General features: G+C 32.6%; 1 protein-coding gene and 1 non-coding gene across 2 annotated transcripts; both read left to right on the top strand.

Moving 5' to 3' along the window:
- The first annotated feature begins 514 nt into the window (after positions 1-514).
- On the top strand, positions 515-23,261 carry LOC134473551 (C-type lectin domain family 7 member A-like). Its single transcript, XM_063238209.1, has 7 exons — positions 515-704; positions 2,195-2,292; positions 4,085-4,180; positions 16,616-16,729; positions 17,519-17,670; positions 20,796-20,902; positions 21,285-23,261. The coding sequence occupies exons 2-7, from the start codon at positions 2,280-2,282 to the stop codon at positions 21,412-21,414; spliced, it is 612 nt and encodes a 203-aa protein (XP_063094279.1). The 5' UTR covers positions 515-704; positions 2,195-2,279; the 3' UTR covers positions 21,415-23,261.
- LOC111757061 (small nucleolar RNA U13) lies at positions 17,950-18,053 on the top strand. The gene has a single exon (XR_002791444.1). It is a non-coding gene; the product is annotated as a small nucleolar RNA U13 (small nucleolar RNA).
- Positions 23,262-23,759: the final 498 nt, after the last annotated feature.

Below are 23,759 nucleotides of genomic sequence, written 5' to 3'. Positions count from 1 at the left end.
CATGTTATATATAAAGTAAAATCTTAGAGAATAGACTTGTGACTTAAAGAGGGGCCTTAAAAGAAAAAATGTGAAAATCCTAATAAATTCTGGAAGAAAAAAGAAGCAAAACTCATCCAAGCCTGAAGTGTAGGTGAAGTATACTCTATGCTTCATGCTAGAATAAACTGATAAGCAGATTTTGAAATGATAATGTAAGTGAAATTAGGTGTGTCCTAAAGGAAACAGAGAATGAGTTCTTTTCTACTAATCAACTTTACGACCTTTTTTAAATTGAAATCTCCTCCAGATAAATGCAGGGAAGCGACCACATATTTTTCTTAGCAATATTATACTAGTTTTGAGGATGGATTAAATATCTCATTAAATATTTTCATTCAATGTTCAGTACTGATTTGTATTCTCTAGAAAATGGGCAGGTCCCTTTAAATTATCTCCTCCATTCATCTCTTTTTAAAAAAAGAAAAAAAGAAAAACCACACATCTCTCAGTAACAGCAGATACAAATGGTGAAGCTTGAAGCTCAAATATGAATCGCTGTCTCATATCATTGCTTGTGGTTGAAAAATACTGAAGTCCCTGAATAACAGGAGCAGAGAGGACACCAGGAAGAATCATCTTCTAGTGTATCTCACAGGCACCGAGGCTCAGCTCTTCCACCTGGACCAGACCCCAGGAGCAGCAGAAACCATAAACGGACGCAGGTATCGTATCACCAAGGTGGATCCAGTGTGCTTCGTGATTATGGTACACAGCACAAAGAATGGATAGTTTTAATTAGTAAATTCTATCTTGAAGACAATAATGCTGTCCACGTCAGATTTAGATGGTCCTTTTTGAGTGAATTATGCCCTCTAAATGTTTCATGACATCATTAATATAACAATTCTTTTAGGAAATATTTCCAGTACAACTTTGGTCTGACCAAGTGTCAATAAAGCAATTTCTATTCTTACAATAGTGAGAGTAAAGTTTGGGCAATTCAAGTGTTTATTTAACTAATTATATATTTTTTGTAATACTTTGTGTGTTTTGTATCTATATCTATGATTGGCCTATTGGTTAATATAGCTTCCACTTACTGAGATATTTCTATAAAACTGTGTTTCCTTAGGGAATGTTTTCTCATGAAAAATTATTCAGTGTTACTAAATGAATGTTTAACCACAGGTAGATATATGGATACAGATGTAGATATAGATATAGATACCATTTAAAATGGATTTTATAAAAGATTTATAAAATAAATCTTTTTCAGATACCCCCCTGAAAATACAGCTTGTAAAGAACATATAATCTGAGGGTTAAGGGTATAGCTCATCAGTACCAGTGCCTGGCCAGTGCAAGGTTGTGAGTTTGATCCTCAGTACCAAAAAAAAAAAAAAAAAAAAAAAAAAAAAGATAGAAGAACATATAATTTGATTGCATACTGGAAAGTGTAATTTCTTTAGATTTTTATGGAGTCAGAATTCTACAATTTTTTGTTATAAAACATAATCTAAATGCTTGAAACAAACTTTTTCAGAAATTTTCAAGTAAAGTACTATTTCAAAAAAATGGATTGCTTTTTCTAAAAAGAAAATTCCAGTATTACAGTTATGACACAAGACTACAACTAAACCAATTTTTGTCCCAAGTGACATCTGTGACACATTGGAAAGGTGGCAAGAACTCTTTAGAAGTAAGGCAAGTAAAATGTTTGAGTCTTGCAAAATAAGAATTATAAAGATGACAGTATTTTGAAAAAAATGTTCTAGAGAGAACAGGAAGTAAATTTTAAGTAATTTCTCAACAATCTATATTCTATATTTTCAATGTAAGTGACTCAAAAATATTTCCTTGATATTATTATGTATGCATATAATTTTTCAGAGACATGTAAATGCATCATAGATCATAAAATTTACCCTTTCAAAATTAAGGAATATAACAAAAATAATAAAGCAACATATGTAGAGAATCCGATGTTGTGGTTGAAATCACAATATTCATTTATGTAAATAAACATATAAATAGCTGATAGTTTTAAGAATATAAAGAACATCCAAGGAAAAAAATCTTCCTTGGAGGGAAAAAGTAAAACTTCAGACATCAATGGTAAGTGAGATAAAGTATTCACCTCAATGTCATACAGAAAATTCAGAACAGAATCTGAAATTTTGGTTTGAAAACTGTTAGTTTATATATCTTTTAGAATCATATCCGCAAATTTCTCAGAGACGGATGAAGAATACCCAACATCTGCACAGGTGAAGGAACCTCTTACTTCCAAGAAGCACATGGAAATGAATAGTGAGTATTTTTCCTCCCCAACTTCTACAGAGAGAGACTTGACTATTTTCTGTAAATAAATGTTTGAAATAATCCCATTATAATTTAGAATATGATTTGTATCTACCTCATTTCCAAGATTTTATGACCTAAAAGTTTTCATGATAAAATTTACAGAGAAATAAAATGTTTGCATTGCTTTTCTGTATTTGAAAGAAATCCTATGTGTTAGCTCTCTTCACACACTGTAGCCCATATTCTTTATAGCACTAGAGAAAAAAGAGCAGAAAATTTGCTCAGAAGTGGAAGAATATCCTTTATACATCAACCAAACAAAGATAAAAACTGAATCACCTAAAGAAAAAGATAAGGGCTCTACAGCTTCGCTATCCTTCATAATCTTAGCCTATTTGTAAGCAATTAAAGTAAATCAGAAATGACTGCTATAAATTTAATTTAGCTTACTTCACTTCACAAGACCGCTCAAACTATATCCAAATGAAAAAAGAAAGACTGAAAGCCAAACACCCAAGTTTAGTGTATAGAAATTAAAAACATCATACCAAAGCTTATGTGCACTCATGTTTACAGCAGAAAATTTCTAACAGTTAACTCTTGAAAAGAACCCAACCTTTCAACTGAAGACTGGGAAAAAAACCATATGTTTTAATAAATATAGTGCAGTACTACTCAGACATTTATAGATAAATACATGCAATTTGAGATCATAGCCATAAACTGATATAAATCAGACCCGTATACATAAGCATAGTATTGCCTGACTAGTGTGAAAAGCTGAATGAGTAAGATTCAAAAGACACAGTGAATATTGTGAATTGGTAGGAAACTATTTAAAGAAAAGAGTAACTGATGGGGGATGAAGAAAAGAAGGAAAAGAAAAGGGAAATACATACATGTATATGTATACACACATATATGTATGTATATACAAGATAGTTAAGACAGTAATACAGTGAATTTCTCTTAGTTGACTGAGAAGAAGAATTGGTGTTAGTACTTTTGGGCATATTTCATACCTATATATTGCACTCTGAGTAACTTCTATGAAGATAAGCATACGCAATGTGTTAATTGTTGTTACACTATTAGTCTAATGTGAAACTGTTTTATTTTATTTCTATTTTCCTTCTCTTTAAAATTAAAAATAATACAAGTTACATATATCACAAAGAACTAGGTGTAGTTAGGTTCCAGTTTCTATATATACTGATCGATACAAAAATTAAAATTTTCCATTTGTTTAGAAACAGTGGTAAATCTCCAACTGTTGAACATGTGTTCTGTGAAATTTCACCAAACTGTATTATGATTAGGAGTATTTGTCATACATTTGTGATTATCGTTTCTTCTGTACATTACTGTGGCTATTCTTTATGATGAAGAAAATTAGATTAATTCCAACGTGAAAGTTTTGATTTGTATAAGTATAGAGGCACAAGATACTTATTAAATAATATCCCTTCTTATTCGTCAATGAAATTAATCTATACAATAGTATTTTAGAAAAATTTGCTTTTGTATACATTTCTGTACATCCAATATTCTACTTTGCATTCTGAAAATATTGAGGAAAAACCAGGATATTACATTGGTACAAAGCGACCTCCCTAGAGATGCGCGGTAACTACAGTGAGCAGAGCTCGGTACCTGACTCTCACTTCAGTGTTCTTTCACACTGGTCTTTATTTCCAGTTTGAAAGCGCCCAAGAGCTAGGGTGCTGACCTTCAGGGATTTCTTCCATAAACCTGCTGTGTCATTCAATCCTCTCTGCCTCTTTCTTTCTGGCTACAGAGTCTTCAGTTCCCATAGTCTGGCGGCTCACAGTAGTGATTCTTGCAGGCTTGTGCTTCTTTCTCCTTTTGACAGCTGGAGTTCTGGGTTTCATGGGTAAGTCACTAGGTATGGAGCTTAAAATAATTGTCTCCTCAAAGGAAGTATTTTATTGTGTCATCATTTATTTGGACATTTAAATGCATTTTCCCAAAGAGTCATTAATTTGGTTTGATGTGAAATTATTCTAAGTAATTCCAAACTACCCAGTGCCTGTACCTGAAGGTATTATAATTTTAAGGAAAATGTATAAAGTAAGTACCATTACATAATAATATAAGAAGAGACAAACTGACATCTCTCAAAGGTAGGTAAATATATAAATTTAGTATAAAAATACAGAAAACCAAACACTGAATTTGAAACTTCAAAAAACAATTTTACTATTTTAGCTGTTTTTATCTGTTACTCATAAGTGTTTTATGTTTTACAGCAGCATGTTATAGAACTGACTCCTTTAAAGCATCATTATTTGCTTCTACTGTAAAACTGATCTATTGATCCTGCAAAATTAAATATGTAATTATAATAGAATTTTCAAGTATTTAAAGTGATAAACTTAATATATCTGTGAGTCAAACAAAAATGCAATTATCTTTTATTTCCCTAAATCTGTTCTCTGAGAATTATGAAACCATATTTAAATCTCATTCTGTATAATCTCATTAAGTATATGCAAGACTATAAAATTTATTAATATTCTTCACTAACAGAATTGTTTGCCTCAAAGATCATTGTTTCAAACTTTGTCTACTTCGATAGAGATCTTAAGCTAATGAAAAGTTTTATTTATACTATAGATCTACTAGAAAAGCCTAGAATTTTATGAATATGTACAATATTTTGTACAAATTTGTTTCAGATTTAGTAACATTTAGTAATTCTTTATGACTAAAACATTCCAAATGCATTCCTCCAACTTCTTGCATTATACAGTACATAGTTGCTATCAATGTGAACAGAAATGTTTGCAGTCTCAATGTTTGAACCTCCACTTTGTATATTTCTCTTTTGTATCTTGAACAATTATTTTTAAGAGGACAATATGTAATCATCAAGCAGTGATTTCTTACTGTTTATTTTTTCTTTGAAAGCATATATTATTTCCATTCGTTTTGTTTTGTTTAGTCTTTCTTTAAATAAAATTTTTAAAAAATAGTCCATACACACCATGGTGCAATAGCATGTCAAATCTTCCTACTCTTATCTTACCTGATGTTTCCCATTGATGCATATAATCATATTTCATTCTTTCATTGGATGAAAATTGTTCCATGGTGTATATGCACCAAATTTTCTTTAGGGATTCATCAGCTTCTGTTTCCTGATGATTGTGACCAGTGCTGCAGTAAATGTAGGGGTACTGGGGTCTCTTCAACACAATGCTTTCATTTCCTTCAGATATCTAGGAGTGAAACTGCTGAATCAAATAGTAATGTTATTTTTTAATTTTTAAAGAAACCTTCACATTAATTTCCATAATAGTTTTACTAATTTACACTCCTGTGGACAATAGTTAAATGTTCATTTTTCTCCACATCTTCTCCAGTACTCACTATCTTTTTTTATATAAAACCCATCCTTACTAAAGGAGTGAGATCATATCTGACTGTGTCTTTGGTTTGCATGACTCTGCAGCTTAGTGGTAGTAAGTGTTTTATCAAATAGTGTTGGCCAATTGAATGCCTTCATTTGAGAAATGTCTCTCTAAACCTATTGACTTTTTCTAACATCTGACTGGGTTTTTTTCTTGCTTGTTTTGATTGCTGTTTTAAGTTAGATTTTTGGATTTCCCTACTTGTGCTAGTTACTAACCCGTAGTCAGATGTATAGTTTATAAATATTTTCTCTCATTACATATGTTGTTTCTTCAATCTGGTTATTGTTTCTTTACTGCACTGAAACTTTTTAATCTAATTTCATTGGTCAGTTATTTTGCTTTTTTCCTGTCCTTTTATCCAAAAAATATCCTTGCCCGTTTCAATGTTGTAAAGCATTTACTGTATGCTTTCTTTTGGTAGTCTCATATTTTCAGGTCTTATACTTTTCTTTAATCCTTATTTACTTGATTACTGTAACAAATGAGAAAGAAGGGACCAACTTTCATTCTTCAACATGTGGAGACCCAATTTGCACAGCACCATGTACTGTAAAGACTGTTCTTTCTACAGCATGTGTCCTTAGAAACTTCGTCCAAAAAATCAATTCGTTATGATACATGGACTGCATTTTAGGCTTTCAGTTCTGTTCCTTTGACCAATGTGTTTATTTTCATATTATTATTACTATAGCTTTGTAGTATATTTTGAAGTCAGATAGTTTAGTACTACCTACTATATTTTTTTTGCTCAATACTGTTTTGGTCATTCAAGGTATTTTATTGTTTTGTTTTGTTTTGGTTTGGTTTTGCTACCATAATGTTTCTTCTAAATAGTTGTTTAGAAGAAATGTTTCTAATGTTTTCTTCTAAATAGTTGTTCATATCTTCACACACAGTGAATTCATACAAAACAAAATAGTATTAAACTGATCAGAACAGAGTAATGAAGGCATTACAGGCCTTCAAAACCAGACAATAGGAAAATCAACAATAGCCGCCATAATGTCTCTTGTTCTCAAAATAGCTATCCATATTTTCATGTATGTTGAAATTAAACAATATAAAACAGGCTAAAACCACGCAGAACAAAGAATAAAGCATTACTGGATTTCACAGCAAGATGATATCAAATCAGTAATGGATACCATAATGACTCTTTGTCTTCAACATAGCGGTTCATTTTATCATGCATAATATAATTGATTCTCATAAACTGTTTCGGATAAGTTGTAAGCATGTATGAGCCTCTACACATATACCTATCCTCTCTGCATTAGAGGGAAAAACAAAGCAAAACAAAACAAAACAGATTACTAGAAAAACAAAAAAGACAAATAAATAACAAGAGCAAAGACCTCAAAACAATGACAATATAGGCCTTCAAAGCAAGGAGGTAGGAGTAAAACTAGGGTTGTTACTTTACATAACGATCTTCAAGAGTTCCTCAGATCACCAGACACAAACACGCAAAATTGTTCCACTCCTATGAAAGTTAACTGTTTTGTTCCAAGAACTTATAGAATTCATAGCACAATCATCTTAGCTATCCTAAGTGTGTTTATGTAGTTTTAGATATTTTTTTCTTTTCCCTCTTTTACCCTGAGATATTACTTTTCCCCTTTGAGCATATTCTTATCTTTTCCCTGTATGATTGAGGATTTTGTATGTTAAGTACTCTTACCATTTCTTATACTAGGGAGACTATTGTTATTTACACATGTGAGTTTGATTTATTTCACTTATGAGTATTGTCTCAAGTTGTATCCATTTGCTTATAAATATCTCAATGTGATCATTCTTTATAGCTGAGTAGTACTCCATTGCATAAAAATACCACATCTTTTTTATCCATTTCTTAGTTAATGGACACTTAGGTTGTTTCCAAGACCTGGCTATTACAAATTGCGCAGCTATAAACATGGGTGAACATATATCACTGTGGTATGATGTTTTCTTTTCTTCTGGGTATATGCCCCAAAGTGGAATAGGTGGGTCAAGTGGGACTTCCATTCCCAGCTTTTTGAGGAACTTCCAGACTGACCTTCATACCTTCATATTGGTTGAACCAGTCTGTACTCCCACCAACAGTGCAAGAGTTTCTTTTTCCCCACAGTCTCTCCAGCATTTGTTGTTGGTAGTTTTCTTTATCCTAGCCATTCTTTCTGGAGCGAGATGGAATCTTGGTGTAGTTTTAATTTGCATTTCTCTAATGACCAGTGATGCTGAACATTTTTTTCATTTATTTGCAATTTTTATTTCTTTATTTGAGAACTGTATATTCATCTCAGATCCCCATTTTTGGGTTGGGTCTTTGAATTTTGGGGATCTAATTTTTTTTTTAATTCTTTATATGTTCTAGACAAAAGTTTTTTCTGAGAGAGTTCACTAAGATTTTTTTCAACTGTGGGTTTTCTTGTCACTATGCTGGAGATTTCTTTTGACATGCAAAAACTTTGTAATGAGATATAATCCCAAGTTTTGAATCTGGAAAGTATGTCCCATGCAGTTTGATTTTTGTCATGAATTCTCTAGCTAACCCTATGTCTTCAAGATTCTACCTACTTTGTCTTCTAATACGTTTAAGGTTTTTTTTTTTTAATATCTAGATCTTCAATCCATTTAGACTTTAGTTTAGCACATGCTGATAGGCATGAGTCTAGTTTTAGTGTTTGGCATACGAAGAGCCAATTTTTCCATCACCATTTATTAAAGAGACAATCGTTTTTGCAGTGAACATGTTTGGCTCCTTTAACAAAATAAGGTGCCTGAATGTGTTTGTAGTTGTAGTTGGATCTCCTAATCTATTCCATTGATCTTCAGGTCTGTTTTTATCCCAGTACCATGCTGATTTTTATTGCAGTAGTTTTATAGGATAACTTTATAGGATAAGCTTCAAGTTAAGCATTGTGATGCCTCTTGCCTTTCCTTTGTTGCTCAGAATTGCCTTTGCTATTAGAGGCCTTTCCTGGTCCCAGATGAATTTAGAAATGATTTCTCTAGATCTTTGAGGTATGCTGATTGTGTTTTAATTTAAATTGCATTAAACCTGTATAACAATTTTGGGAGAATGAACATTTTCACAATATTTGTTCTTTGTATCCATGAGCAAGGAATGTCTTTCCATTTTCTGAGATCCTCTTTGATTTCTTTTTCAGGGTATTATAATTTTTCCTGAATAGATGTTTTGTTCTTTTGTTAGACTTATTCCTAAGTATTTCATATTTTTGGATGCTAGTGTGAAGGGTGTGACTTCTCTTATTTCTCTATCAGTGATTTTGTTGTTTGTGTATAGGAATGCTATTGATTTTTGAGTATTGATTTTGTATCTAGCTACATTACTGAATGTATTTATAATACCTAGGATTCTTTCAATGGAGTTTTTGGGGTCTTGCTTTGGATAGGCTGGAGGTTTAAGATTGCATTTTGCTCTTTCATTTTGTCAATTTCCTATATTCCCAGGCTCAGGGCAATGTGCCAAAGTTTCCCCATGGGCTGGAAATCACTGCATGCACTTTTAGCTTACAACGAGGAACACAGGCAGTTGAAGGCTACTTGTGGGTTGCTGGGCATGGCCCAAATAGGCCCAGAGGGACGTTCTGGTGTGGTCTCTGGTGATGTGGGACACTGGGCAGGGTCTTACCTGGCTTAGAGAGATGTACCAAAGCTTCTCCCAGGTATTTTGTTGTTCCATCCAAGTTTAAAGATTACAGCTTTAGATCTATGCAAAACTGACCTTCATATTTTGATAGAGCTTACATCTCATTTTCAAGATGGTTTTGAATAGTAAGAACATTTTCACAGTATCGATTTCAGCAATCTCTGACCATGAATATTTTTCCTTTAATTTGTAGGAGTCTGCTTGAAATTCTTTCCTCAGCATTTTAGAATTTTCATTATGGATATCTTTGATCTTTTTTACTAAACTTAACTAGCTATTTTGCCTATGTAGTTATTTTAAGTAAGATTACTTTCAAAGAGGATGAGGTATGATGAAAAGATGAGAATGATGAAAAAGACTAAAGTATTCTCTGTGTATGTACAAATCTGTCAAAATAAAATACATTAATCTGTATAAACAATACTCATCAAATATATGAATTAAAAATTCACTTTTTTGATATCTGTTTCAGATGATCTTCTATTTGTGTAGAACAGTGCTGCTGATATTTGTATGATGATTCTGTATATTACAACATTGCTGAATGTGTATATTCTAATAGTTTTTAGTACTTTGTGGAGTTTTCCACGTATTATATCATGCCAACTGCAGGGGCAATTTGACTTTTTTAATAATTTTGATGGCCTTTATTTCTTTGACTTTCCTGAATGTTATGGGTGAAAATTGTTGAATAAAAGTAGTGAGAGTGAGCATCATTCTCTTGCTCTAGATCTTAAACAAAGTTTTCAGATTTTGTATGTTAGCCATTGGCTTTTTGTATGTACCTTCCTTATGCTGAGATATATTGCTATAATTAATTTGCTCATCATTTTTGTTTTTGAGATGAAGTGTTCCTAAGGATCCTCCTAAGCTGGTCTTCTATCTCCTCTCCTCTCCTCTCCTCTCCTCTCCTCTCCTCTCCTCTCCTCTCCTCTCCTCCCCTCCCCTCCCTTCCCCTCCCCTCCTCTCCCTTTCCCTCCCTGTCTCTCTCTCTGGCTCTCTCTCTCTGTCTCTCTCTCTCTCTCTGTCTCTGTCTCTGTCTCTGTCTCTCTCTCTCTCTGTCTCTCTCTCTCTCTGTCTCTCTCTCTCTCTCTCTCTCTCTCTCTCTCTCTCTCTCTCCCTCTCTCTCTTCCTGTCTCCACATTGGCTTATGGGGTTTCATTCAGCCCTCTGCATGCATACATATCAGCCTGTGGAAATATGTACCATCAGATCCCTCTTACAGGACATTGAATACTTTTCAATTCTTCCTTTATATCTCTTCTAATTCCCTACCCAAGTACTAGTACTCTCTTTCCAAGATGTATGCAACATTTTAGACCTTGTTCATTAGTCCTAACTGTCAGCAGACTTCTTTTGTTTTCATATATAAACTATCAAGGTACTCTGACAGGTAGCTTTTTTTTCCTATTTTTTCCAGTCTAAATATATGATATATGATATTCTTTTAGGGTAGATTTGTTTTTGTATTAGTACAGGTGTTCCATATGTAATGATCACATTCATCATGGGGAATTTGGTCCTCTATGTAATATGTTTTCATTCTTTCTCAGTCTCCTCCTCATTGCAAAAGCTTTGTTTCCGATTTTTCCTTCCAATCTCTTTGTTTTCTTAATCACTTTCGCTTTCCGTCCTTTCCCTCGACTCCACGCCTTCTTCCACTTTCCATTTAAAGAAATTCTTCCTACTTCACCACTTCTTATTTATGTTTTGGGTTTCTCACACAAGAGAAACAATGAGATATTTAATATTGTGCATCTGGTTTATTTCACTTAAAAGTATGCTGTTGATTCATCTATTTACCTGAAATATCACAAATTTATCCTTCTTTCTGGTGTAGTAACACTCTGTTTATATAAATATGACATTCTTTATCCGTTCATCTTAGTTGCACATAGGAACTCTTTCCAAAATTTAGCTATTATACATTGAGCTTCTATAAATATGAATAAGTATATATCACTATAGTATGAGAATTTTAAATTTATCAAGAAAATACCTAGAAAGGAAATTGCTGAGTCAAATGCAATTACTAGCTTTAGCTTTCTGAGGAAACTACCACTCTTTTCCACAGTGACTCTAGCAATTTACATTCCCACCACAATGGAGAAGGGCTCATTTTCCCACAAAATCTCACCAGCATTTGTTATTAGTTTCCATCTTGATGGTAACCTTTATTTTTTGAGGGAGATGGAATTTCAGAATTGTTTTAATCTACATTTCTCAAATTAATTAACAGTGATGTTGAACATTCTTTTCATGTATTTATTTGCTATTTGCATTACTATGTCTGAGAAGTGTTTATTCACTTCAGATGCCTACTTTGGGACTGAGTCTTGTGGAAGAATTTTTATCTTTTTTGAGTTCTTCATTTATTCCAAATATTAAATCTTTGTCTGAGAAGTAGCTGGTAATTTTTTTTTCCTTTTCTAAGTGTTGTCTCTTCACTTTGTGAGGGTTTCTTCTGATGTGCAAAAGCTTTTTAATTTGTATAATCCCAATTGTTGATTATTTGTAATATTTCGTATGTACCTGAGGTTTTGTTCAATTCTTCCTACACCTATATCTTCAAGTGATATGTGTTCTATTTTATCTATTCTGTCTTCTACCAAATAAAATGGCTCTGGCTTAATATTTAGATCTTTGATCCATTTGCCTTTAGTTTACTGCATGGTGAGAGATGTAGATCTAGGTGTAATCTTTGCCATGTGGAAAACCAGTTTCCCCAGCATCACTTATTAAAGAGGCGATCTTATTTCCACTGAAGGTGTTTGGTCCCTTTGCCAAAAATAGCTTATCAGAGTGTGTTTGGAGTTGTTTATGCATCTTTTCTTCTGTTTCACTGATCCAGAAGTCTGTTTACCAGTAACATTGCCACACTTATCATGGCAGCTTTGTGGTACTACAACTTCAACTTTAGGATTTGATACTCCCTGCATTCCTCTGTTGCCTAGAATTCTTTTGCTATTCCACATCTCTTCTGACTCCATACGAATTTTAGAATTATTTTCTCTAATTCCATTAGGATTGCTATTGGTATTTTTGTTGGCATTTTATTATATCTGCACATCAATTCTGGAAATATGGCCAGTTTCTCTCTGTTGGTTTTGCCTGTCCAAGAACAGACAATCTCCTTTTTCAGAATACTGCAGTGTTTAATTCATATGTCTTTCACTTTCTTCATTAGAATGATTCTTCCTAAGTGTTTCATTTTCCTTGATTCTATTGTTTTCTTACTTTTTCTCATAGTGAGGATTTTTGTGTACAGAAATGCTACCAATTTTTGAATTTAGACTTTGTATCCTGTTGTTACTGAAATTTGGTTATTAATTCTAGGAATCTTTTAATAGAATTTTAAATATAAAGTATTCCTTATGATGACATTATGTCATCATCAATTAATGATAATTTAACTCTTTATTTTCCCATCCACATTCCTTTTATTTTTTGTCCTTGTCAAATCTCTCTGGCTAATGTTTACTATATTCAAAAAAAGTAATGATGGCAGACTTCTATCTTGCTCCTGCTTTAAAGAATGAAAGCTTTCAGGTTTTGACCACTTAGTATGATGTTGGCTGTTGGTTTGTGATGGATTCCTTTTATCAGATTGAGATATACTTCTATTCCAATTTTTTATTGTTTTTATCATAAGCTGGTATTAGATTTTGGCAAATACCTTTTCTGTGTATTGAGATGATCATGTGTTTTTCCCTCTTTGGTTATGTTAAAATTTGCTGTATTACGTTTATTGATATGTGTATGTTGAACCATCATTGCATCCCTGGGATGAATCCTGCCTGATCATTGTATATATGTAGAGATTTGCTACATTCTGTTTGCCAGTATCCTATTGAGAATTTTTTGCATCTATGTTAAAGAAATTTGCCTATAATTCTCTTTTATGGATTTGGAGTGTTTATTCACTTCAGATGCCTAGATTCTTCTCTGGATTTGGTTTTAGGGTAATGCTTGCTTCCAGCAATGACGTTGATAGTGTTGATTCTCATTCAATGCTATGATTTTGAGAATTAGTAGCATTAGTTCATCTCTAGAGGTCTTGAGAAACTCAATTGTGAATCTATCAGCCATTGAGTTTTTCTTCATTGGTAGGCTTTTTGTTTTATTAGTTCTTCAATTTCATTGACTGATATTGGATTATTTAGAATTTTTATATCTTCTTATATCAGCTTTGATAATTCATATGTGTCTAGGAATCTGTCCATTTCTTCCAATTATCAACTTTATTAAGGTATTGGATCTCAAAGTAAGTACTTACAATCAGATTTTCTTCAGGATCTGTTGTAATTTTGCTCTTTTCATACCTACTTGGTTGGATTTGGGTCTTTTCTTTCTTTGTTTTGCTGAGTTGAGTAATGGTTTGTCTATTTTATTTAATCTTTGAATGAATCACTTCTTTGATTCTATGTGTTTTCTTATTCTAAATTCTATTAATGTCTACTCTCATCTTTATACTTTCTTACATGAACTTTGAAAGATAATCTTTCAGGGTATGTAAGCCTGGGTTGGAGGGTCCTTTCTTTTACCTCTCTAAATACTTCACTCCAAGGTCTTCTTGACTTAAAGTAGTATAATCAATAGCAATAATAGCATCAAACACAAACTAGATAACGACAAATTGCTCTAACTAATATTTTGCCAATTTTCGCCATTGATACAAGATTTATATTTGCATAACAAAATCGACATAGATATTTCACCCTCTTTCACTGTAGGGCATTACTTGCCCATCATTGGAAGTGCTTAAATCCTTACAGATTTTTTTGCACCCACTTGTGGTGCTGGGGATTGAATTTGGGATCTTGTGTGTACAAGGTAAGAGCTCTACTATTGAGCCACATCCTCAGCCTACTATGTACATCTTCCTATCCATATGACTTTTCTTTAGTGTATTAATACACATGTTGAAAATTTTCTAAATCAATTTTTTTCTATTTTACTTCTAAAAGTGTAAGTGCCTAAAAGAATAAGATTGAAAACAGCTTTTAGTTTTATTTTTTACAAGTGCAATGTAATGATAAAATTAAGCCTGAATGATTTTTTAATTTATTAGTATATATTTATAATATACAATAAATATACTAATCTGGAGATTGGCATATATAGATATCACATGCACAATCATTTTTAATGTAACACATTTATTGTCCTTGTCAAATCACTCTGGCTAATGAATAGTTGTAGACATAAATGAAATTTACTTTTCAACAATTAGATCTTACTTGTGTAATTTTTGCCAGAAAACAAGAGGCCCCATTTAAGGCAATCATGCAAATTTTTCTTTTAAAATAAATTATTTAAATTGAACAACAGTTTACTTTAAAACTTATATGAATAATTACATGTATGATATACCAAAACTACTAGTGGTATAAATATAAATGAAGTTCAAAAAACTCTTTCATAACAGTTTTTGTGATTAAAGAAACATTTCTTTATATTCTAAGACTTATTTATGTTTTTAAAAAAGCAATTTTTAAAGCAATACATTATATATAAAAGTTTATATTTTAAAAAGCAATTTTTAAAGCAATACATTACATATAAAAGCAAAATATGACTTCTATTCCTTTTTAAGAACATACTCTGATAAATGCAGTGGAAGGTTTCAGTCTATAAGCATTGATCAACAATATTTTAAACAGCTTTAACAGGAAGTTTTCCTTTTAGAAAGTTAGCAAAAAAAATCTAATAAAAACTTTTCTTTTTTATACTTTAGAAAGTTGGTAAAACAAGGTTTAACAACAATAAAAATATACTGTACAAAATTCCTAAAGATAACAAATTTTTATTGTGTAGCTGGAACCAACAGCTTCGGTTACCTTAAGAATTAAGTTTAAAACATCATAGAGCCAATACATTAAGAATAATTTATATTGCAAACATTCAAACATTAGTTTTATCATTTCATGATTAAATTACAAAAGTAATAACTAAACCATATAACTATTTAGGAACCTTATGACCACATACTTTTCCAAAAGCACTCCATACACTCATAAATGTTCAGATTATGTTTTTGTTACAAAGAGAATGTCTATCATTTTCATAACGAAGAATTAGAAAGGGATAAAACAGAAAAACAGATACTTATGAAGGAATACACTAGACTGATTCTTATGCTGACGAGTTGTGGACTGAAAGGGGGAATGTAAATCAAAGAAGTCTGCGAATGTGAAGGTCAGCTTACACGGATTTATGGTAACACAAATGAAGGAAATTGAAAACCTCATCTTTATTTTGTCTTTTGGCTAGAATTAAGTAAAAGAAAATGATTTTTTATTGGAGATTACAGTGTTCTGTGAAGGAGAGTGAGAACACATTTTATGATCTTTTAACTGACGGTTATCAGCCAAGGAGCTATGGCCAGTGAAATATTATAGCCCTATGACTGGAAATTAGAAAAACATTCAGGAAAGAATCACTTTGAATTTATCTCTTTGACTCCAGAATTTTTGCATCTCTGTCTAACTTTGTCCTAGCAGGTAAATGACATTTTAAAATCTGACTTCTGAAGTGACAAGAAAGAGGATGAGAATGATTAAATTTACTCTTTTCTCTCTAGTTTTGGTGCAAAAATATAAAATGTTGAGACTCAGGCTGAAACCTAATACTTTATCATTCACCGACTACTTCAACAAATCTTTCAACACAGTCCATCATCTGAAATTACTGACTAACTTTGGACCATCCTAATGTCATGTTCTATCGATTTGCCTAATTGGGCAAACTGGTTTCAAAAATTCTAGCATTTTCTAGTTTTATCCTTTTTACTTTCTTAATTCTATTTCTTCTATAGGAAAAAATCAAACTTAATATGACCTTTAGTAACGTGAGGTCCTGCTGAGCTGTCATCTTCCTCCGTCTACATTTGGTAGCTCAATCTTTATTCTCAACACTCTCTGAGTTTATGTCACATCACTCATCATATCTTCCAGATGCCTACTGTTACCATGGTAATCAGTGAGTTCTGGAGAACAGAGATTTGTAACTTTTGTGTCTCCATCATCAAGGTCCAAAAAAAGGCTTATCATTAATGTGTTTTTTAATAAATGAGATGTGGGTGTGGAAATCATAGTCAAAGGTAGATGCCTACAAAAGAACTGAGTAAAAACCATCCTTAATGCTGATGATTAAATAACCTATTCAAATTGAAACTGAGCCTTTTCTTCAGTTCCTTGGTTTGTTTTCCATGAATTAACCATACACAATAAAGTTTTCCAGCGTTCCCTGACAGATCAATCACCAAAGTGTACTCTGGAAAATACAACACAAGAGGACGAGTCCCATGTTCAAAGCCTGCCATTCACATTGGGACCAACCACCACAGGTATGTAGGAAAAAGTCAGAACAGAGATCGACAAGGGTCTTCTCAGTTGCCCTCATCCTCTACTTCTTCTCAATTTGGCTTTTCTTATAGAAACTAATTAGGTCCAGCTTTTATTCTTATTCAATTGAAACAGTGTCAGAAATCTGGAAGATGAGTTTTCTCTGTGTATGATATTATTTTGCATCACAATTGCTCAAATTAATAAATTTGCTATCAAAATCACCCTCAAAGATCCTTTATCATATTCTCTTTTATCATTTACTATGCATATTTAGTTTAAGAATTAAGTGGAGGTATGCTTGGAAACTATAGTTAAAATACACTTAGAAAATAGCTGTTGTTCTGGAAAATACAAAGAATCTCTTCCCAATGGAATGTGTCTCCTATAAAGGTTATGAGTGATAATAAGAATTTTTTTATTTTCAAAAATCATTTCCTAGAAAATGTGGACAGTACTGCACATAAACTTGGAGAGACATAACTAATGTGACATCATTCCTAGGCCAGGGTTCTTTTTTTTTTTTTTTTTTTTGTCTTTTTAATTTTTATCGGTACCCAGGGAGCGAACTCAAGACTGCCTGCTTGCAAGGCAGGCATTTATGCTGCTGAGCTAAATCCCCAGGCCCCTAGGCCAGGGTTCTTTCCAAAGGTAAAAATAGAACACATTCAACTAAAAAAAATGTAATGATTTTAGAAAAACTAGAAAATGTCTTGCTATTTCCCAGGCCATCATATTCCTCTCAGGATTCACCATGAATGGTGTCTGAGGAAAGTTTTTTTGTTTTCAAGGAGGAGAATATATTGGATATAAAGATAAATGGTCATGTTGTGGACAGAGCTGTTATTATTTCTCAATGAAAGTAAAGAACTTTGAAGACAGTAGGAAACTCTGCAAAGAAATGAATTCCACACTTCTCAAGATAGATGATGCACAGGAACTGGTGACGTATATTTTTTGTATTTCACACCATATTAGTTTTACATTACATTATTGATAAGCTCTTTATTTCCTAATAACCTTCAAGTAAAAAGACACACATTTAATGGAGTCCAGTTGAAAGTTAGAAATACAACCAAAAATAATATAAGAACTTAGTAGTTCGATCTCATTCATCCACAAGTAGAATTTCTATAGTATACTTTACATAGATAAAACATTAAGTCATCAGAAAAAGTTATCCTTAAAATAGATCATGTTCTGTCCATTAAAGTTGTACAAAGCCCTTCATGAGTGCATGAGTGTGATGATTGGGTTTTCATGCCACATGCAAGAGATGCGGCTCCCACTAACTTTGTTAACATGTTGCACATTTCCCATCTAATATCAAGAGAAACAATGAAAGTAATTTGTATAAAAGGTGATCAAAATACGTATCAAATGTTTAAATTGAAATATATTTAGGGTAAAAGACACTGGCATTTTTCACCTTCAAAACACTCATCTTTGTTCAAACACAATCTTTCCATTATTCTTGTCACTTTTGAAGCAATTGTGAAGTCCTATTTCATTAATACATTTACAAGGTATGGTCAAAAAGAGGGTGAATTCTGCTGCTGTTGCTGTGTCTTTCAACGAAAAGCAGACATGGAAAAACATTGTGGGGTGCCCTGGTCCACCTCATTCACTGGGTTTGGCATCATGAAACTTCAGCTTTCCCCCAAAGTCAAAACAACCATAAAAGTTAAACATTTTTATTAACAGAGTGCTGAAGCAGCCATAACCACACAACTAAGTACAGGAGAAGGTACTTTAAATACTGTTTCAGTAAATGGGAAGAAAGTGGGGTAAGAGTGTTTCAAGTGAGGAGAGTGTTACAAGGGAGATTAACAGCAAGGTGACTTTACTGTAATAATATTTTTTAAATGTTGAAACATTCATCCTGCTTTTTGATGACTTTCTATATATCTTTTTTTGAGTAGCATATAGAAATTTAGCAACAGGCTCTCTATGAAAGGTTTATACGTGTAACAATATCAGGAAAAACAGGGTAAATACTGAGTCTGAGATTAAAGGGAAAACACGATAAATTTATCATTAAAAATCAATTAATTTTTCTGGCATGTTGGCACTCACCTGTATTCCCAGCACCCAGGAGGCTGAGGAAAGAAGAATTGTTGTGAGTTTGAGATCAGCAGCCTGGGTCACAATGTAACACCAGATTGAACTACATAGCAAGACCTTATCTCAAAAGACAAAAAAAAAAAAATTAATACTAATTAAAGTTAATTTTGAACATATACTATCTTACATAGGAAACTGGATATTGTATATTAATATATTTCAATACACTAGTAATTCTGTCCTGCTTTGAAATTTTATTAACAAGATATAGAAATAATTTGTAATTATTCTTGCTAAAGAAGAAATATATCCTAATTTTCTGGGTTAAGAATAATCTATTAATACCCTCTCAATAATAGACCAGTGAACACTAAAAATTATTCAGCTCTCTGACCTAGTTCAATTTTCCACATAGATGGCTTTCAACAATTCAGAAACAGCCTTTTAAAATATTAACAAAAACAAACAAAATTTGACACCAAAAAAAGACATTTATAGAGGCTGAATTAATCTAGGGTCTTCTGGCTTAGAAAACATAATCGCTACCAATGGCATAAAGATATCAGACATTTAAGAATAAAATTAAAATCAGTTTTGAAATTGTAATGTATTTAAAAGTAGCCATCGAGTGATATGAATATGAAATTTGTCTTTAACATCAATAATACTTTAATATATTAAAAATCTTATAATATTCTTGCAAAAGAATCATAGGATTTATATGGACAGTAATAGAATTTCAGAAACTATTTATGCAACTGTATATATGCCACCAGAATTCTTACAGAAATTTACAGAAGAAGTAAAATGTATTAGAATATGGAACTTTTTTTCTCGGGAGGGGCTGTGCCTCTCTTTATATGTAACCTGTTTGGAGATATAGAACATTAGAAAGCTATCATAGAAGGCTTTGAATTGAATAATTAATAACATGTCTTTGATGGAAGAGATGATAGCCTAGAATTCCTAGATACACAGTATGAGAATTACCAAGTCTGAACTTCCTACGTTTTCTTGCAGGATAGCTCTATTGAAAATTAAATCATCAATGAAAATCCATTTGAATTTCAAATGTTATGTCTCAATGCATATATGCATTTTGGGAGAATAGATGATTTGTAATTTCATTATTGTTTCAAATGATTAGAAAACAAAAAGAAAATGAAATAAAGAAAGATGGATAGATATGGAACCATAGTCAAAAAATTTCCTTTAAATCTTTCACAAAATATCGGTCTCTGAACTTGGAAAAACTGAGGAGTGGGTATAAAACTGGTACAATTTTCTTCCCAACATATTTGTGAAGATCAAATAAAATAATACATAATTCAAGGCTGTGTAAAGTGTAACATCCAGTCATGTGGTAAATAATTAAGTTTCTCCAATCAATGATAGATGATAATCACAAACAACCATATGGCCTAGTGGCTTCATAGCAAGCTGAGATTAGGGAGGTACCCCCTATGGTTTTTCCACAAGGAAGAAATCACTAAAATCACTGATTAAGAGAGTATTAATGATGCATCAATTAGAACATGCTTCTGTCCCTAAGTGAAACATAGCTGGATGAATATCAGCTGTTTTCATAGTAGTCCCATTCAAAATTGCCTGTTTCACAGAGAATGAACACAACACTTGTGAAACAAAAATATAAAACAATATTGTTAGAAATTTCATAACTACTATCCCTGGGCCCCAAAATCAGACTACTCAAAACTCATGTTTGAGCCACAACCATAAGTTTTAAGAGATATTTAAGAGATTTTAGATGAGTTCCAATACATGTGACCAAACCCAAAGCTACTTTAGGTCTTATTTATGCTTCCACATTTAGTAAAGGTTAAAGAAAGGGGATTTCATTATTTTATGTCCTTAAAAGCATCTGAATAAAGCTTTTAACACCACCTGATATTCACATTAAGTATAAAATCTTAACAAACTTAGTTATTCATTTCAGGAACATAAATATATTCCTATCTATACATAATATTCTATTTATTACAGAACTTTATTCAAAGCCAAGTATCTTATTTCACTTGGATTGGGTTGTCTCGTGAAGGAATCAGTAGACACTGGACATGGGAAGATAACTCAACATCCTTTCTCCCAAGGTGAGTTTCTCCAATAGGATAAGAGCTAATAAGTTCTAGAACTGGTTTACAGTCCCAAAGGCATATAGATAAAATATGTACATTGTATATGCACACACATATATATCTAAACGAATAGGTTGGCACACTGCTAAACATACATTCCCAAAGGTCATAAACTTGGCTACAGAGGTGAGGCGATGCAGAAAAAAAATGTTTTTTTACCTTTAATTCTACACCTAAGTTCTGGTAAGGTGATGTGGAGGACCATTTGGGCACTGACATTTAGTCTCTATAGCAAACAAAATACATCAGCCTAATTTTGGATGTTATTATGTTCTATTATGTCTGCAGTATTGAATATATATTTTACAACATTTACTTCCTTTTATTTCACTTTAAGTGTTTGGAAAGATACAGATTCTGGAAACTGTGGAAGTCTAACGCCAACAAATGTGACTGATCATGACTGTTCTAAATTAACACCCTGTATTTGTGAAAAGAAAAACGTTTGTCTTGCTACTATGGGATGAGAACATCCTCAACAAAATGAACACAATAATTTTTCCTTGTAAAAACCCTGACCCATGGAAGCGTATTTTGGGGGTGTCTCTGAATGATTGAGATGATGGAAACATGAGAATGAGGTGCCACAGATTCACAAATTCTTCTCCTTTCACATGAAGATAATCTATTCACACCTTCAAGTGTAAACTGGTGAAGTAAAAGAGCACAGGAATTTCTGACGAGGACTAAAGAACCGTGGTTCTGCACATCTTCTGTCTGCAATTCACACAAACATAGAGATCTTCTCCAAACTTCCAGAGTGACCATGCCTATCCAGCTGAAATAGTAAATAAAGTCATAATTCTGTATGAATTGTTGTGAATTATCCTATGATACATGATCTCCTAAGAGAAGGACAGCATGGTATACTAAGAAATGGAACTGTATCCTATAAGTGTACTAAGAAATGGAACTGTATCCTATAAGTGTACATCTCCTGCCTACACCACACCCAGTACTTCTCTGCTAATTGGCAAATGCAATCTTTGACTCGCGATTTCCTCTGAGTAAAAATTTTCTAGACTGTTTTCCAAAGAAGTTGTGCCATTTTGCATTCCTACCAGTGATACAGAAAAGTTCCATATGCTCACATCCTTCTACTATTTAGAATTGTGTGTCGGCAAAACCATTTACTAAGGCCATATGATATTTGTAATTTTAATTTGTTTTTCTCTGTGAGTAAAGGATGTAAATATCTTTTCTTGAGTTTTTTTATCATTCGCACATCTACCAGGATAAAATACATATTTAAATCTTAAGCCAACATTTATTGGGTTGTTTTCTTAATATTGAGTTATGAGGTTTCTTTTAGCTTCTGTGTACAAGTATTTACTGTAATTTGTGAACAATGAGCCATGCATATGCTGCCAAGAATGAAAGCTTAGGACCAGGGGTTTAGCTCAGCGGCATAAGTGCCTGCCTGCCAAGTGTAAGGTCATGAGTTAGATTCCTGGCATCAAAACAAAAAAGCAGATGCAGAAGCAGAAGCAGAATGAAAGCTTACCACATTGAAGCAATTTTAAAACAGGAAAAGAATTTTTACTTTAGGGTTCTCAGAAGTTGTACCTGCCTACTGAAACTCACCAGAGAAATCTGGACCAAGAGTAGAGCCTGAGGCCAATGTACAGGCCAAAGGCATTGATCTTAGCAAAATAAAAAATGCAAATCACAAAAGCCGTCAAATATCAGGACACTCCTTGCAAAGAAAGTCAGCGCTACCCAAGCAAGAAAGGACACATAGAACAACAGAAGTACATTATAACTAAACAAATATATTTTGATATGAATAAACGTTAAACAAAGAGAAACAAATGTTTCTCTATTCTGTGCATTCAATCCTCTTTTCAGCAATTTATTATTCTCAAGACTCAAGGCAATTCTTTTTAAGGTAGCAAGAGGCATTATGGTAACGATTGTTGATTAGCTTGTATTCTGTTTTTACATCATTTACTATGTCCATTCTTTGTTTTGACTGACTGCTTTGTTTTGTCATATTTGGCTTTATTGTTTTCCAAAAAAGTAATAAGAACTATGAGAGTAATAAAACTCAAAATGTGTAAATATTATTGTAAAAAAGAGAGGAGAAGAAAGTGCTCAAAGGATCCAACTGAAAGTGTGTTTAGGTGTGTAAGATACATGACCATATTACTAAGGTTTTGTTGGATCATTGAACACAACTGTTTGCAGTCTCACTTCCTGAATGTCTACTTTGTATGCTTTAATCCTGTAACTTGAGCAACTATTTCTAAGATGACAATATGTAATCTATTAGCTAGTGATTTCTTACTGCTTTTTTAAATTCTGTATTACTTGTACCCTTATAGTATTTTGTTTTCTTTCTTTAAATAAAATTTTTAAAAAAGGAAATGTGAGTAAAGAGGTTTATACAATAGGTTACTATTCTGATAAAAGAAGGATATGCTGGAGACATTCTTAGGTAAATAGGTGCACCTAGAGACCATATTCTTAAGTGAATTAAATTGGACACACATATGCTTCTCTTGTATGAGACCACATTGCTTCTCTTGTATGAGAAACCAAAAGTGTAAATAAGATCACAGTATTGTGAAATAGGAAGAAAATGTTCAATTAGGGAGGAGAACAAGAGATGGAGCAGGCAAAAAGGAAAGAAGGGAAAAAAGTAAAAAGAAAAGTGGAAAAGGAAAAAATGGGAATAAAGGATTTGTAAATGAAGAAGGGAAGAGGGGTTGAAGGGAAGGAAGGGGAAAGGAAAAAAAGGAACAAGCTGTATCATGTACAGGTACAAACTATGGTGAATGTAATTGTTATGTATATATAAAATATGCCAATA

This window comes from Cavia porcellus, unplaced genomic scaffold, assembly GCF_034190915.1.
Source record: "Cavia porcellus strain 051 isolate PalLab524CR breed Dunkin Hartley unplaced genomic scaffold, mCavPor4.1 scaffold_27, whole genome shotgun sequence".
Taxonomy (NCBI): domain Eukaryota; kingdom Metazoa; phylum Chordata; class Mammalia; order Rodentia; family Caviidae; genus Cavia; species Cavia porcellus.
Note: the sequence above shows the minus strand (reverse complement) of the source record. Positions and strands in the feature narration are given on the sequence as shown.

Bases quoted from the DNA above. Each gene is read 5' to 3' on its own strand.
- LOC134473551 (XM_063238209.1), top strand. The intron at 4,181-16,615 runs GTAAGTCACTAG...TACACAATAAAG, and splicing joins TGGAGTTCTGGGTTTCATGG to TTTTCCAGCGTTCCCTGACA. The intron at 16,730-17,518 runs GTATGTAGGAAA...TTTGTTTTCAAG, and splicing joins ATTGGGACCAACCACCACAG to GAGGAGAATATATTGGATAT.